Raw genomic sequence first — 13,062 nt, 5'->3', positions numbered from 1 at the left:
AAAACTTATTTATTTTCAATTTTATTATTTAAAAATAAAGTAGTAAATATAATTTTTTTTTGCAAAACCATGACACAACATCCGCAGTAGCACTTTCTGGAAATTTCTGAAGTTGAATTTCCGGCTGCAGAAAGGTGCTTTTTTCAATCTTTTAATTGCTTTTGACAATTCCTTCTATTTTATATTCTAAACTCAACCCTAAAATAATACTTTTTTTATTTAATTATTTTAATTACTTATGCCAAGTCTTTCCATTTCGTGTTCTAGAACTGATCAACCACAAAAATGAGTTGTGTTGATAATTATTATTTATATATACTATGGTTTGGTTTGTATTTTCGTTTTTATTATATATTTAAATTTTTTTAAAAATATTTGTTTTTACTTTTCTTTAATTTTAGAGCCTAAAATATAATTTCAAAGACTAATTTAATTATTTACTTTGCATTTTAAGAATAGAAATATGTTGGGTCATTACAGAGTGAACATGTTATTCCTCTCATAAGTAGCATGCAGAAGAACAAAGAAACATAACATGTATGCAGTGATCATGTGTCACTACTTGAAGCATGATAATGCAAATTCCTTTTCATGGTAAACTTAAGAGCATGAATCATGATATCTTGGAGGCATCACTAGTGACTCGGTTCAAGGCAATGGCAGTTTTTGAAGTTGAAGGCCTTCCCAAATGGCTGCTGATAAAGTCACCTGCCAAGAGAAGTTTTCCAAGATCCACATTGGTTTTCACACCAACTCCATTCAACATGTACACAACATCTTCAGTGGCAACATTTCCTGAAGCTCCTTTAGCATATGGACACCCACCAAGGCCAGCAACTGAGGAATCCACTATGCTAATCCCCATCTGCTCAGATACAAATTAATATCCCTTTTGTTCAGAGTGTAAAAAAAATGAATTCATTTTTTGGATATGTTTGGATGCTATTGTTGCATGTGAAAAAAAATTTATTTATGACAACAAGATAAATAACTTTTTTACACTATAGTTCAATCATAACCCAACATGTTACGTATGTAATGAGGTTGAGGTCCATGTACCATTGGACTAACATTAGTTTGTTATAATTGTCATGCATTTACTTTGTATTTATTAAAAAGTGGACTTTAAACTTCTTGTCGATGTGAGATTTTCAATACATCCGCTTACGTTGAGATTCTCTAACTCGTGCGTACGACTATATATTTATGAGTGGTCCGATAATAAACCCAACAAACTCTCATTATGATAGATTCTAAATGACTCTAATACTATATTAAGAAGTAGACTTTAAACCTACCTCAACCTTATCAATTCGGTTGATAAGATGAGGTTTGCACTAGGGGTGGCAATGCGGGTTGGCCCGCCCCGCATAAAATTTGCGGGCTGATTTTTCTGACCCGCCTCGCATAAAGGTTGGCCCGCGAGCTTGCGGCCCAGCCCGCATAAGACATATTTATTAAAAAATTAATTTTTTAAATATATTTTTTTTTATTTAGATGCATTAGGTAAATGGTCTCATAATATTATTTTCATGAAACATGCGTAATAAGATGTTATTAAAAATTTCGAAATGTAAAATATGAGGCTACATTAAGAAAATATGGGGGTGTAGAAAAAAAAATTATACATTTTAAAGTTATGCGGGTTATGTAGGTCAATCCGCCCCGCCCCGCACTTGGCCCGCGCAGGCTGCGGGTTATGCGGGGTGGGCCTAAGCGGGCCAGCGGGTTGAAATAAGCAACCCACCCCGCGTTTTTTTCAGCGGGCCGAGGGCGGGCCTGCACGGCCCGCTCCACTTTGCCACCCCTAATTTGCACTCACTTATATATTATAAATGTCTTTATCTCTAATCGATCTCCAATAGTATTCATTTTGCTTACATCATTTTTAGTTATATATTATTTATTCTTTCTCAAACAGTTAAAATGGCAAGTTTTACACACCAAGGACTAGCAAGTCAAAGGTCCTACCAAGCAATTTAGTTGATGACTTACTTGGAGGGACACAAGTATATTTGGAAGGGATTGCCCATAAGTGTCATGGAAGTGGACAGCTAGTTTCTCTATTGGAACAACAGCCATCACAGCCAAAAGCATAGGAACTACACTTCCTGAACACAACACAATGAATATGACACAATATAAGTACAGGATAATATACCACAAACCAATAACAATTTCTCAGTAAAATACAAAAAAAAAAGACACTTAGTTTTTACATTCATCAACCTAATCAAGTTCATACTTAGAAAGGTCTACAATAATAGATAATCTTGTCTATCAAACATAGATGGCTTAAACTTCCAAAGATCAGAACTCATCTAACTTGTTACCTGGTGTGCCAACTCCAATTGTGTCACCGAGGGAGATTTCAAAGCAACCCATATCATATAGTTCTTTAGCAACATATGCCACTTTTGAGGGATGGATTAGTCCTTCTACCGGGCATCCAACAACACATGATACATACCTATCACATTTCAATATAAAGAAACTGATTGACATATGGAATAAGAGAAAAGAAAAAGAATGTTGTGTCAGAAAAATCTAAAATATCAACCAATATGTCACTTTCATCATCCAGCTACTAGACCTTGATCTTGCCACCTTTTGAAAGGTTTTGTTTTGCCCAATACAGATATTGAAGCAGCAGACAGTAATATGATGTAATCTTAGAATAATAGAAGAAAATAGAAGGCATACCCTCGAACAGGAATTGAGAGTTGTTTAGCAGCACGAATAACAGCTTGGTAACGAGAAAGGCTTTCTTCAATACTACAATTAATGTTGGATTTTGAAAATGATTCAGAAGCTGATGCAAAAACAGCAACTTCTCTAGCACCAGCAGCTATTGCAGCTTCAAAACCCTACAAATGTAACAGGTCAGAGATCTGAATATAGATCATATGATTTATGGTTTATCAAGATATTTGTACCTTTAAATTAGGGGTCAGAACTGGCATTCTGATGCTTCCTAAGTTATGTACTGCTTGCATTACATCCTTTGCATCAGCCAACTATAAGATAAATAAACACAATGATTTAAAATCAGATGGAATGCAAAATGATAACTACTGTGAAGTCATTCAGAATTCTATAATTGAACTAGCTTTTGCTCAATGAAAGATATTAAAAAATTGTACAATTGAATGGCTTTTATCCAACAGAAGACATTCAAAAGCTTCCATAGGAAACACCAGTTGATCCATGAGATTGAGAACTAATTTCAGATACAGGCACTTTGGAACCAATTTACTCCACCCAACACTCTTAAAAATCAATATCAATTTACAGCAAATAAGGTAAAGCGGTTGTACCTGTGGGACCCATTTGGGAGACACAAAACTTGTAGCCTCAATAACAGATAACCCAGTAGAAGCTAGTCTATGAATCAATTCAATCTTTACAGCTGTAGGTACAATGTTCTTCTCATTTTGTAATCCATCCCTTGGACCAACTTCTACTATCTTTACAAACTTTGGTATGCAGTTCAGAAACTGCATCATGCCATTAACCAATTAAAATTGAAAATATCCTAATTACCAGAAAAAGAAATGTAATAAAACACTGACAACAGAGTGTTTAGAATATATTACATAATTGGAAACACAAAGAGGCAAAAGTTAGTAGCTGAAAAGTTGAACAAAGAATACTGGAACGCAGAAAAAAGGCCACTGAATTACCTTATATGCCAAACCTTGCAAATCTTTGGTATGGCATTTTGGACTGCTTTGGCTATCAGAGAATGAATCATCAGTCATTCCAAATTTCATTGATTTTCTCCCTTTGGTCACAGTATTCTGACTGAAGCAGTTATCTTGGCACAAATCTCTTGTTTGTCTTTTCCATGGGAATGTCTCTGCTGTATACTTTTCATCATCTTCACTACATAAAGATACAAGGTATTATGATATAGTAGGCCGGTAAAAATCAAATACTATACAATGAAAGTGATAAAGGTTGAATGATAGAGCAATAAAATGTATCAAGTCTCTAATATGAGTTGCAGTATATGACTCACTTGCAGCTGTTAGATGTGCTGCAAATTCGTCCTTCAATCCAGCAGTTTCCCATGCCCAAGTTATCTACTCTGGGACGGCAACCTCCAGATGAGAACCTCTGAATCCTATCAACGGTGTTCATGCTTGGCAACTTGTCAAGACCAAGGGGTTCCTCCAAACTTGACATGGTGAAGTGGATGGGTAAAAGAGAGCTAGCAAAAGATATGAGAGAGTAAGTACTGAGTATGAAGAACCTATTCAAACCCAACTTAGCTATCACTATCTCTAGGTAGAAAGGAGAGACATATTTTCATTTGCATATCATGCTTCTATTTATCTTCACACAATGAGTCAATGGCAAGTAATACTGTTCCAACAAATAAATGAAGAAATGCTTAAATTTTCAATCCTCAACTCTATTTCTTTGTAGTGGGCAAAAAATCACTTCCAACTTGCTTTGGTGCAATAATAAGAAACAGGATTTGTGGTTGGAATGTAAAGGAGTTGCTTTCCACTTACAACCTTTCCGCATTTTGCAGAAGTGATTTGCATTGCCCATTTTCCACCAATTCAAACAAGGATATCCATTGTCACAAAAAAGGTCATCAATAATCATCAGCCTTAAGGTTATAAAAAATTTGCTTGTTCTGTTCTTAGTATCACAACATCAAATCAAAACCTTTTTAAATGGAAACAGAGTATGAATGAGAAAATGCATCCCTTCTAAGATCATGAAGATAAACTATGCATTTAGGAATTTAAATTGCTGCTGATCACAGTTGACTAAAAAAACTAGAGCAAGAACTCAGCAGAAACTTGAAACCCAATTCCACAAAAAGTAAATAAATAACTAAACTTTGAAAGAAGGCATTCAATGGAAAACAACCATGATCAATGAATAGTCCAGAAGAAGACAAATTTATGTTTTTTCTTCTAATTTGAGGGTTTGTTTGGCAAGTTCATATGAGAGGCAAGAAAATAGAAAATGGGAAGCAGACAGACCTGAAAAAGGGTAGAGAGGAAAGCCAAGAAATTGGGGAGAATGGAAAGAAGAAAAACTATGAAGGGTAGGAAGAGGAGGTGAGGAGGTAGATGAAGAAGAAGAGTAGGAACAAAGGTAAATTGACATTGACTTTTTGTTTAATTTTGAATTCAATGAAGAGAGAGAAAGTGGAAGTAGTTTTCAGTTGGTAGTTAGGTCACTTGTTAAGTTAGGTTACTAAGATTTTAAAATAATCAAAGGTGTCTATGTGCTACAAATAATTGCTTTGAAAACTTATTTTTTTTCTTTTACAAAACACAAATATACTTCATAGGTCACAATCTTCCTTCACTTCAATACAATTCTTATGAATGAGAAAACTTTATACACACTTGAAACTTAAAAGTGGAACTACTTTGCTAAACTACAACAAATTTACACCAAAGTTTAATTTTTTTTCTCTTTAAATTTTTTTTTTTGAGAAAATTATCTAAACATACTTTGTTTATATTTTCACAACCATATGCATATATTGAGTGAAAAAATTATGTCACCCTCTTTAAAAAAATCCTTCTTCATTAATAAATTATTTTAGATATGATTGATTTTTCTCATTATGTATATAACTAATCCATATTCTCCGTTTAGTTTTATTTTAGTAATTTCAATAAAGTCATGTCTTCCTTTTTTTTTTACGTTACATTTGATTATAGATTTCTTAAATGTTAATAATATTCTAAAATGAATCTATTTTTTTAAAGATGTTTAATAGTGTCGGCGTTAGAAATAACAAGGTTTTCCCATACTTCACTATCATGATATGACGTAACATAACATGAGCAAAATTAAAAAAAGAATTTAATTTTGATAAAATAAATTTCACCGCCGAAAGTTGAATCCGAATTTTATGATGAGATATTAATCAAGTGTGGCAAAAATAATAGTAGTGTACCTAAATTTGTTAATAAAATTATGGTATAATTTATATATTGTTTATAAATAAAATACAAAAACTCACTATTAAGACTAAATAATTTATTTCAAAATTTATTCTCATAAAAAATAGAACTAACATTACTCGTGCTTAGCTTCAATATACTTACAACAGTAGTAACTAAAAATGAAAATAAGATTTGTATAATTCAATAAACCTCAGAAATTAAATTAGCAAAAGAATTTGCTCGAACTTGACCATTGCATTTATTTCATCACTTGACCATTCATCCATTAATTCCTAAAACTATATGTTTTTCATAATATACATGTTATATTCATTTATGCCACTACGCCTTGATGAAGAATGCTTGTATCAGTAATCTCCAGGGCTAAATTGTCCTCTCCCAACATCATGATGACTTTGATTTCTGCTGAATTGGCTTATCCGTATGGAGTGATGAGGAAAATTGAGGTAATTTCCTCAAGTAACATCATTCCAGTATACTGCACCACAAAAGCATGCAAAGTAATATTCAAACCTATGTTATCATGCAAATAAAGAACAAATAAGGGTTGATCTATTACCATAATGAGAAACTCTAAACCAAGACCTCTTACCTGGAATAAGGTTCAAGCAACGATGCTTATACAGACTATCTCTAGCTAAGAAGGGAAAAACCCTTTGGCTGAGAAGCTATTTTGTCAATTTCACTGGCTTCAATATAGTCTGGTAGAATGTTTCACTGGCTTCCTGCATATACCAACTGATCATCAAGTCACATTATTTTGTCATATATTTGATGGTAGATTAAACAAATAAAAAAAAAACCAAAATATGATAAATTACTCTAAAAATCTCTTGAAACAATAGAGTAGTAAACATCTTGTGCTGTAATATCATCAAAGTAGAGGATCAGAGTTGATGAGGCCAGAACACCAATGGCCATGTGAGGATATTTGAGCCTAAACCATCAGACAAGCACTGCATATAATATAATAAACAATATCAGCAACATATATAGGAATAAACAACAGTAACATAGAGTACATAAGATCCTTGGTTTTTCATGTATTATATTAACTGGGAATATTATGATGTTTCATTTTCTTGCAGTTGAAACCCAAACTTTGATTGTACAAAGTGCCCCTTTCTTTTGTATGGTCCCAATGTCAAGTTGCGGCGGAGTCTGATCAGAACCGGTAGATCAATTAAGGGATTCCCTAATGGAAGTGTCCTTTGAGAACTCTCCTGTATGAGATTTGTACATTTTCATCCCAATTTTCTATGATCTGTTTCTTTTCCTAATCCTGAATAGCTGAGACAAACAATCTTGGAAGGTACTCGTCCTCATACTGATTACTTGAAAGAAAGGAGTGGATTATTTCCTCAGAATAATGGTTATTCAGTTATTGTAAATGATGTCAAACGTGATGATCATTCAGCTAAGGAAGTTGGGAACTCCACCAATACTGAAAATATGGTAGGAAAAGATATCTCAGTGTCCTTAACTTTAGAGAATGGGAATGAAACTTCCGAAGAACACTTTCTTGATAATAATTCTTCACCCTCCATGAGGAGTAGGGTTTACTCAGCTGATGATTATCTTACAGAACACTTTGGTGGAAAGCAAGTCTGTCTAAATGAATGTGATGATTTCTGTAGAACTTCAAAGAGGGTTAAATTTTCTGCATCTACAAGTTTTGAGTCTAAGAAAGAGAAGCCAGTTTCTCAACTCAGACAGGAAGTGTCAGAACATTTAACTGAAAGAATTCTTCTAGTTTCTGAACGAGGAGAGCATCATGTAGAAAATAATAACAAAGAAACTCTGGGTGGTGGGTCCTCAGAGGATATACCCAATGAATGCACTGTTTCAAAATTGTGCCAACCTAGCAGCCATATTGAAGTTCCCCGTGATGAATCAAATACTCCTTTTAATGATGCTTTGATGCTTCAACCTACATTTGGTGCTGAAAATTCTCAGCAACTGCAGGTTGAGTCAATTCCACATGTTGCACTCGCAGATGGAATCCAGCTTGAGATTTCCGGAGGTAAACCTAGGTCTAAACACGAAAAAGATTTACAACTCAAAGATCCAAATGACCCACAGCAGCAAATTGCTGGTGTTAAAGCTCCAGATCATACTGGGAATGGTTGTGGGGTAGATAAATCAGGTGATATTGTGTATCAAGGTGAAAAAATTAGCCTTGAAATGGAAAAGCAGGCAGAACAAAATCTTTGTTTGAAGTGTAATGAAAGTGATCAATTACCAATTTCTGATGTAAATGTCATCCAACCAGTGGTTACTGAATGTTGTCTTGGTACGACAACTACCATTCCAACAAATGATGCTAAGGCAGAAAAAAATCAGCAAATAATTAATCTACAGCAACCCAAACAGACAGAACCAGATATCGCAGCTTTAAATCTCTCCCAGGAGCCAGTTGTTTGTGATAAAATATAGTTGGTGCAGTTATTGGTTGTGGAGCAGAGTTATCAAGTGATAGTGATGGATATCACAACGAAAAAAAATGTCTTGAAGCAAAAAAGCATGAATTCCTGTGCTCCCACTTCACAGTTGATCAAGATTTCTCAGAAATGAATGAACTAATAAACAAAATCTTTGCATGAAGTGTAATCAAGGTGGTCAATTACTGGCTTGTAAAACAACTACTTGTCCATTGATGGTGCATGAAGACTGTCTAGGTGCATCTGCACAATTGGATGCAAAGGGCAACTTTTTTTCCCATTTTGTGCATATTCTCGCACTATTTCAGAATATGTTGAAGCTAAGGAAAAAGCTTCCTTGGCAAGGAAGGAATTAGCCATCTTTATTAGTAAAGGTAAAATGAGTCAAGCTGCTGACAGTCTTCTTTATGAATTTCGTACGCAAGAACATTGTTTTTCAAGAAAGAGTAGTGAGTGTGAACATATTCATGTAAAAAACAACAAAGATGATCAGTTGACAAGGTGTGAAGAGACAATAGAGAAGATCATGTTGGTGAGGATGCAAATGAAGCCAATAATCTTCCGTTTGGAAGAAGTCAGCAACAAAATTCATCATGCAGAGAAAAGGAAAATGTAAGCAATGATGGATCAGTTGAAATTTTAAGAGAAGAGAAAATTGGTGAAATGCGAAATGCAAAGAACATAACTGGTGTAAGAGTTGAAGAAAATAAAGTGCCAACTGACCATGTAGATGGGACATGATGTTGACACATGTACTAGTAAAAGCATTGCTGGATATGAAACTCCTCAAGAAATGACAAAACAGCAAGATATTGATGGAGCAATAGAGCCAGTTTGTGCACATAATACTGGAAAAGAGGAAATGTCTGAAATTGAATGTGAAAAACATAGTACTTCTAGTTCTAGATACTCCATGAGATACCGTAAACAAGAAATGCAATGGTAAGTTCTTAAACTTTCCCTACCATATGTGATTATTAATATCTGAGTAGTTGGGCTGCTAAGGAGTTCTACCATATTTGGTGAAGGGAGTTTTAAATACTTTTGGCAACAATATTTTCTTAAGGATGCATTTTCTTTTGTTTCTTATGGTATGAATATTTTGTGTGATGTTGTGGAGTCAGTTACATGGATCAAAAGATGGCAATGTATTTTTTCAAAACCAATGGTTTAACTCAACATCTACAATTTTTGGGCTATCTTCAATTAGATTAGCTCTCTTAACTAGTGCTGTCATTGGTCGTTTTTACATGTGTCTAAACTATCTTAGGCTCAAAACAATTTTACCATCTTTTCCTGGTAGGTATCATTTTATTAGAGTGGTTTTACTCTCTTTTTTCGTGTGTTCTTTCTACAGCTGTAGTCCTGTAGAACTCTATATTTGAATGATGTAATATCTATCTAGTGAGTTGAGTTGAGTGCTTAAGCTCTAACTGATTTAGTGTATAAAAACTTCTTGTATCTCTGATTCAGTTGGGTTCAAGAATATTTTTCACTTTTGAGTAGAAATACTTCTTTCAACTATTCTCTAATTCTATTACACTTCAACTTTCTCTCTAATATCCACTCTCAATCATATCTTGTATGAACACTCTTCCAACTTACGATGCTCTTGTTGGCCCTTGTTGCGACCTTCAGTACTATAAATATTAAAAGTCTTAGAAATGGGATTTAGACCTAACTCAACCCTTCAAAACCAACCTATAAGATGGGGTTTGTACTTATATACTTTGTTTTAGCCATATCACTAGTCAATGAGACTAAATTACACTCCTCTCAGCCCCACAAAATTGATGTATAAGATAAGGTTTACATCTCTGTTATATACTTCATTTCAATCGTATCATAGTCAATGTGGAACTAAATACCATCCATGAGGTTGCAGGAAAGGCTGTTTTCGAACATAAATAGCCACTGATTTGTGGTTGTAGTAAAGTTTCCTTTAAGCTTAAGAGAGACCTTTCTATGACAAATAACATCTGATGCATTCTTTAATTTCTTTCATCCAGCTTGAATGATTTATATCTCTCTCTATTTCTCCATTACCTTTTACAAAATCATGATATATCATGGATACCTATACTTGTGGTATGGTATGATCTCTAATTTTCACCTCCTTCCCAGTGCTAGTGGGTATTTAGAATCTTCGAGTGTCAAATTCAACTTTGCTAAACAGAACTAATAATATCCTTACGATAACAAGTATGATGTAACAAGATTTGCATTGATATACATTAACGAAAGCCAAAATGAAAAATCTCACCTTCATTCTGTTCTGCAATCTCAAATAAATTTTCTTGAAAACTTCATCATTTTCCCAAAATAGATCCCATCTCAAATTCTCAGAAAACCTGAAAACCCAAGAACTAATAATCTCTCCCTTCCAATGCTTCAACTCAATTATTGGTTGATGGTATACTGAATGATGGGGTGCCAAGTGGAACTATTCCTCAATTTCTAACAATTTAGAACTATTCCCATGACAGAATGGGAATGATCTCGTCCCCTTTCTCTAGTGGAAATGATTGTGGGAATCCTAATTTATAAAATACCTCTGTCAATAAGTCTTTTATTGGCAATTTTTCATATCTTATTCTAAATTTGCAAATGTGTCATCCACTATAAGATTTTGTGCATAAATTATTAAATAAAAATTAATTTGAGAGATAAAAAATAATTAGTTGTTATATTGATCAAATTGCATACCATTTTGGAGATTAACAATTTTTTTTTTCTAAATTAGTTTATATTACTGTTAAGTAGTTTTTAGATGGAATCTAATTAGCTACCAAGTTTTAATTACTAATTATTTTGTTTCTAAATTTGGTAAAAAAACCTTGGTAGTTAATTAAATACAAATTTAGAAACCATTTAACAATAATATAAACTAATTTAGAAATCAATTTTTTTTAGTCTCTATCTAAAATATCTCTAATTTTGTCACTATAGTAACTAATTACTTTTAGTCTCTAAAATTGGTTTCTAATCAATGATTTTCGGGGATGGAGAATAAATCATGAACCAAATGCTGCCTTAGAGTTCACCTGCTCCTACAATGCCAAGACTCTTTAGAGGGAAATCTTCAGTGGTGAGCCTATCAAATAGACATTTAGAAAGAACAAAATAAGAGCAGAAGCTATCAAACATGAGACTTTCATCAAGTTTCTTTTAATTTCATTGTCTTCATTGTTCTCTTACTAGTAATTAATGTACAGGGTTTTTAACTGCAGAAATTAATTTAATGTGACTATAAATAAGAAGTAGGTCAGGAGGCAGGAAAAGGAGTGTGCTCAATGCTGTCTTGATTTATGAAGACAATAGCGTTGTTTGTTAGAGGAAAAAAAGTTTTGACTTGGCATTTGGTACTTACGCTATTACTTTAAAGAATAGCAGAGATTTTTAAGGATCCATAGTTTTATATGCAGCTACCTTAGCAATTGAGTGCGTATGTTTTTAGCTTTTACTTTTAAGAATAACGAAGCTTGTAAGGATTCAGAGTTTTCTGTATAGCTACCTCACCGATATACACCACTTCATCATTGCTTTTTGAAAATTTGAAGTATCCCGAGATGTTAAATGAATTGGTCCCTTTTCAAACTTTTTATTTACTTCATCAAGAAGATTCTTCAGTTTTCTTAAACAATCTCAGATGCTTTTACGTTTAACTTTTGTTCATGTACTTTTTATATACTCAAGTTTAATGAACAATTTACAAACATTTAATTCACAGTTGGCTGCTTAGTCCATTGTTTGCTTTTCTGCAAAAAATAATTGTAGTAGTAATAGGTTCACACTGAATACAGCATAATGAATTATTAAAGTATTGAATAATAAGTGATAAATAAAACAAGGCCTCATGTGGAGAGCTTATCAATCTAGCTTATTCTAATTTGCCTTATTCTCTAAGAATTTATATTGTTTAGATGTGTTTATAAAAATATCTTATTGATTATTCATAAAATCTTTTGAGTTAAAAGAATAACAAATGGGGTTTGAATTCTTACCTCAAGGGGGAAAAATATAGGTTAAATGACATATTTTACTACTCAATTATAACGTTTTACAAATTTTATAATTTAAGTTTGATTTTCGATCATTTTATCGTTAGAATTTTCAATTTTCTTGCATTTTGTACAATTGCCAATTACAATTAGTTTATTTTTAATTTATCCTAATATTAGACATATAATAGAACTAAAAGGTAAAATAGGCTGAATTTTAAAAGTAGATGATAAGATGCGTACACTTTTAAAGTTTTATGTTAATTTTTTCTTGTATATTGTAGGTGTGGAAAAGTCTAAATTCTTCATTGAATGGAAAATTATGAATTGCACGTGCCAATAAATGTTTTAAGTTAGCACGATATATATTCTATATAGTATAATCTAGATATAATTCTAGATATAAAAATATATTTTAAATTATATAATCTAAGAACATATTTTAGATTATGAAACATATTCCAAATTACATAATTTAAAATATGTTAACTTAAAAATATATATTTGTTTTTAAATTCTGTAATTGGAACCCCTTAATATTTTTTAGAAAATAAATGACTTAGTGATAGAATACTTCTTTAAATTAGAAGCTTAAGTAATATAGAAGCATATAATAGTAAGAAGTTTATATATCATAATTAGAATCTCATCTTTGCCTTTATTATGAATTGAATT

General features: G+C 32.8%; 1 protein-coding gene, 1 long non-coding RNA gene and 1 pseudogene across 5 annotated transcripts; 1 reads left to right on the top strand and 2 right to left on the bottom strand.

The window, feature by feature from the left end:
* Nucleotides 1–425: 425 nt before the first annotated feature.
* On the bottom strand, nucleotides 426–5,206 carry LOC137826345 (hydroxymethylglutaryl-CoA lyase, mitochondrial). Of its 3 annotated transcripts, none has more exons than XM_068632279.2 (9): nucleotides 5,004–5,206; nucleotides 4,022–4,213; nucleotides 3,684–3,885; nucleotides 3,318–3,497; nucleotides 2,937–3,017; nucleotides 2,704–2,867; nucleotides 2,334–2,470; nucleotides 1,996–2,111; nucleotides 426–865 (listed from the first exon to the last, which is right to left on the bottom strand). In XM_068632279.2, the coding sequence occupies exons 2-9, from the start codon at nucleotides 4,186–4,188 to the stop codon at nucleotides 614–616; spliced, it is 1,299 nt and encodes a 432-aa protein (XP_068488380.1). In that variant the 5' UTR covers nucleotides 4,189–4,213; nucleotides 5,004–5,206; the 3' UTR covers nucleotides 426–613. The 3 variants fall into 3 exon arrangements, with proteins under 3 accessions (XP_068488380.1, XP_068488381.1, XP_090150552.1); XM_068632280.1 differs by having other exon boundaries at nucleotides 4,888–5,179; XM_090294426.1 differs by having other exon boundaries at nucleotides 3,684–3,880; nucleotides 5,004–5,157.
* A 795-nt stretch (nucleotides 5,207–6,001) lies between these two features.
* LOC137826801 (uncharacterized) lies at nucleotides 6,002–10,911 on the bottom strand. 2 transcript variants are annotated; one of them, XR_011083591.2, is made up of 4 exons: nucleotides 10,650–10,911; nucleotides 6,767–6,901; nucleotides 6,538–6,683; nucleotides 6,002–6,423 (listed from the first exon to the last, which is right to left on the bottom strand). It is a non-coding gene; the product is annotated as an uncharacterized LOC137826801 (long non-coding RNA). The 2 variants fall into 2 exon arrangements; XR_011083590.2 differs by having other exon boundaries at nucleotides 6,538–6,670.
* Nucleotides 7,144–9,771, top strand: LOC150025663 (uncharacterized; annotated as a pseudogene).
* Nucleotides 10,912–13,062: the final 2,151 nt, after the last annotated feature.

Source organism: Phaseolus vulgaris, chromosome 8 (genome assembly GCF_051622355.1).
Source record: "Phaseolus vulgaris cultivar YP4 chromosome 8, ASM5162235v1, whole genome shotgun sequence".
Lineage (NCBI taxonomy): Eukaryota > Viridiplantae > Streptophyta > Magnoliopsida > Fabales > Fabaceae > Phaseolus > Phaseolus vulgaris.
Note: the sequence above shows the minus strand (reverse complement) of the source record. Positions and strands in the feature narration are given on the sequence as shown.

Bases quoted from the DNA above. Each gene is read 5' to 3' on its own strand.
- LOC137826345 (XM_068632279.2), bottom strand. From the start codon at position 4,188: ATGTCAAGTTTGGAGGAACCCCTTGGTCTTGACAAGTTGCCAAGCATG. The intron at 3,498-3,683 runs GTAATTCAGTGG...GGCATGATGCAG, and splicing joins TGCAAGGTTTGGCATATAAG to TTTCTGAACTGCATACCAAA. The intron at 2,471-2,703 runs GTATGCCTTCTA...GAAATGTGATAG, and splicing joins CTCTCAATTCCTGTTCGAGG to GTATGTATCATGTGTTGTTG.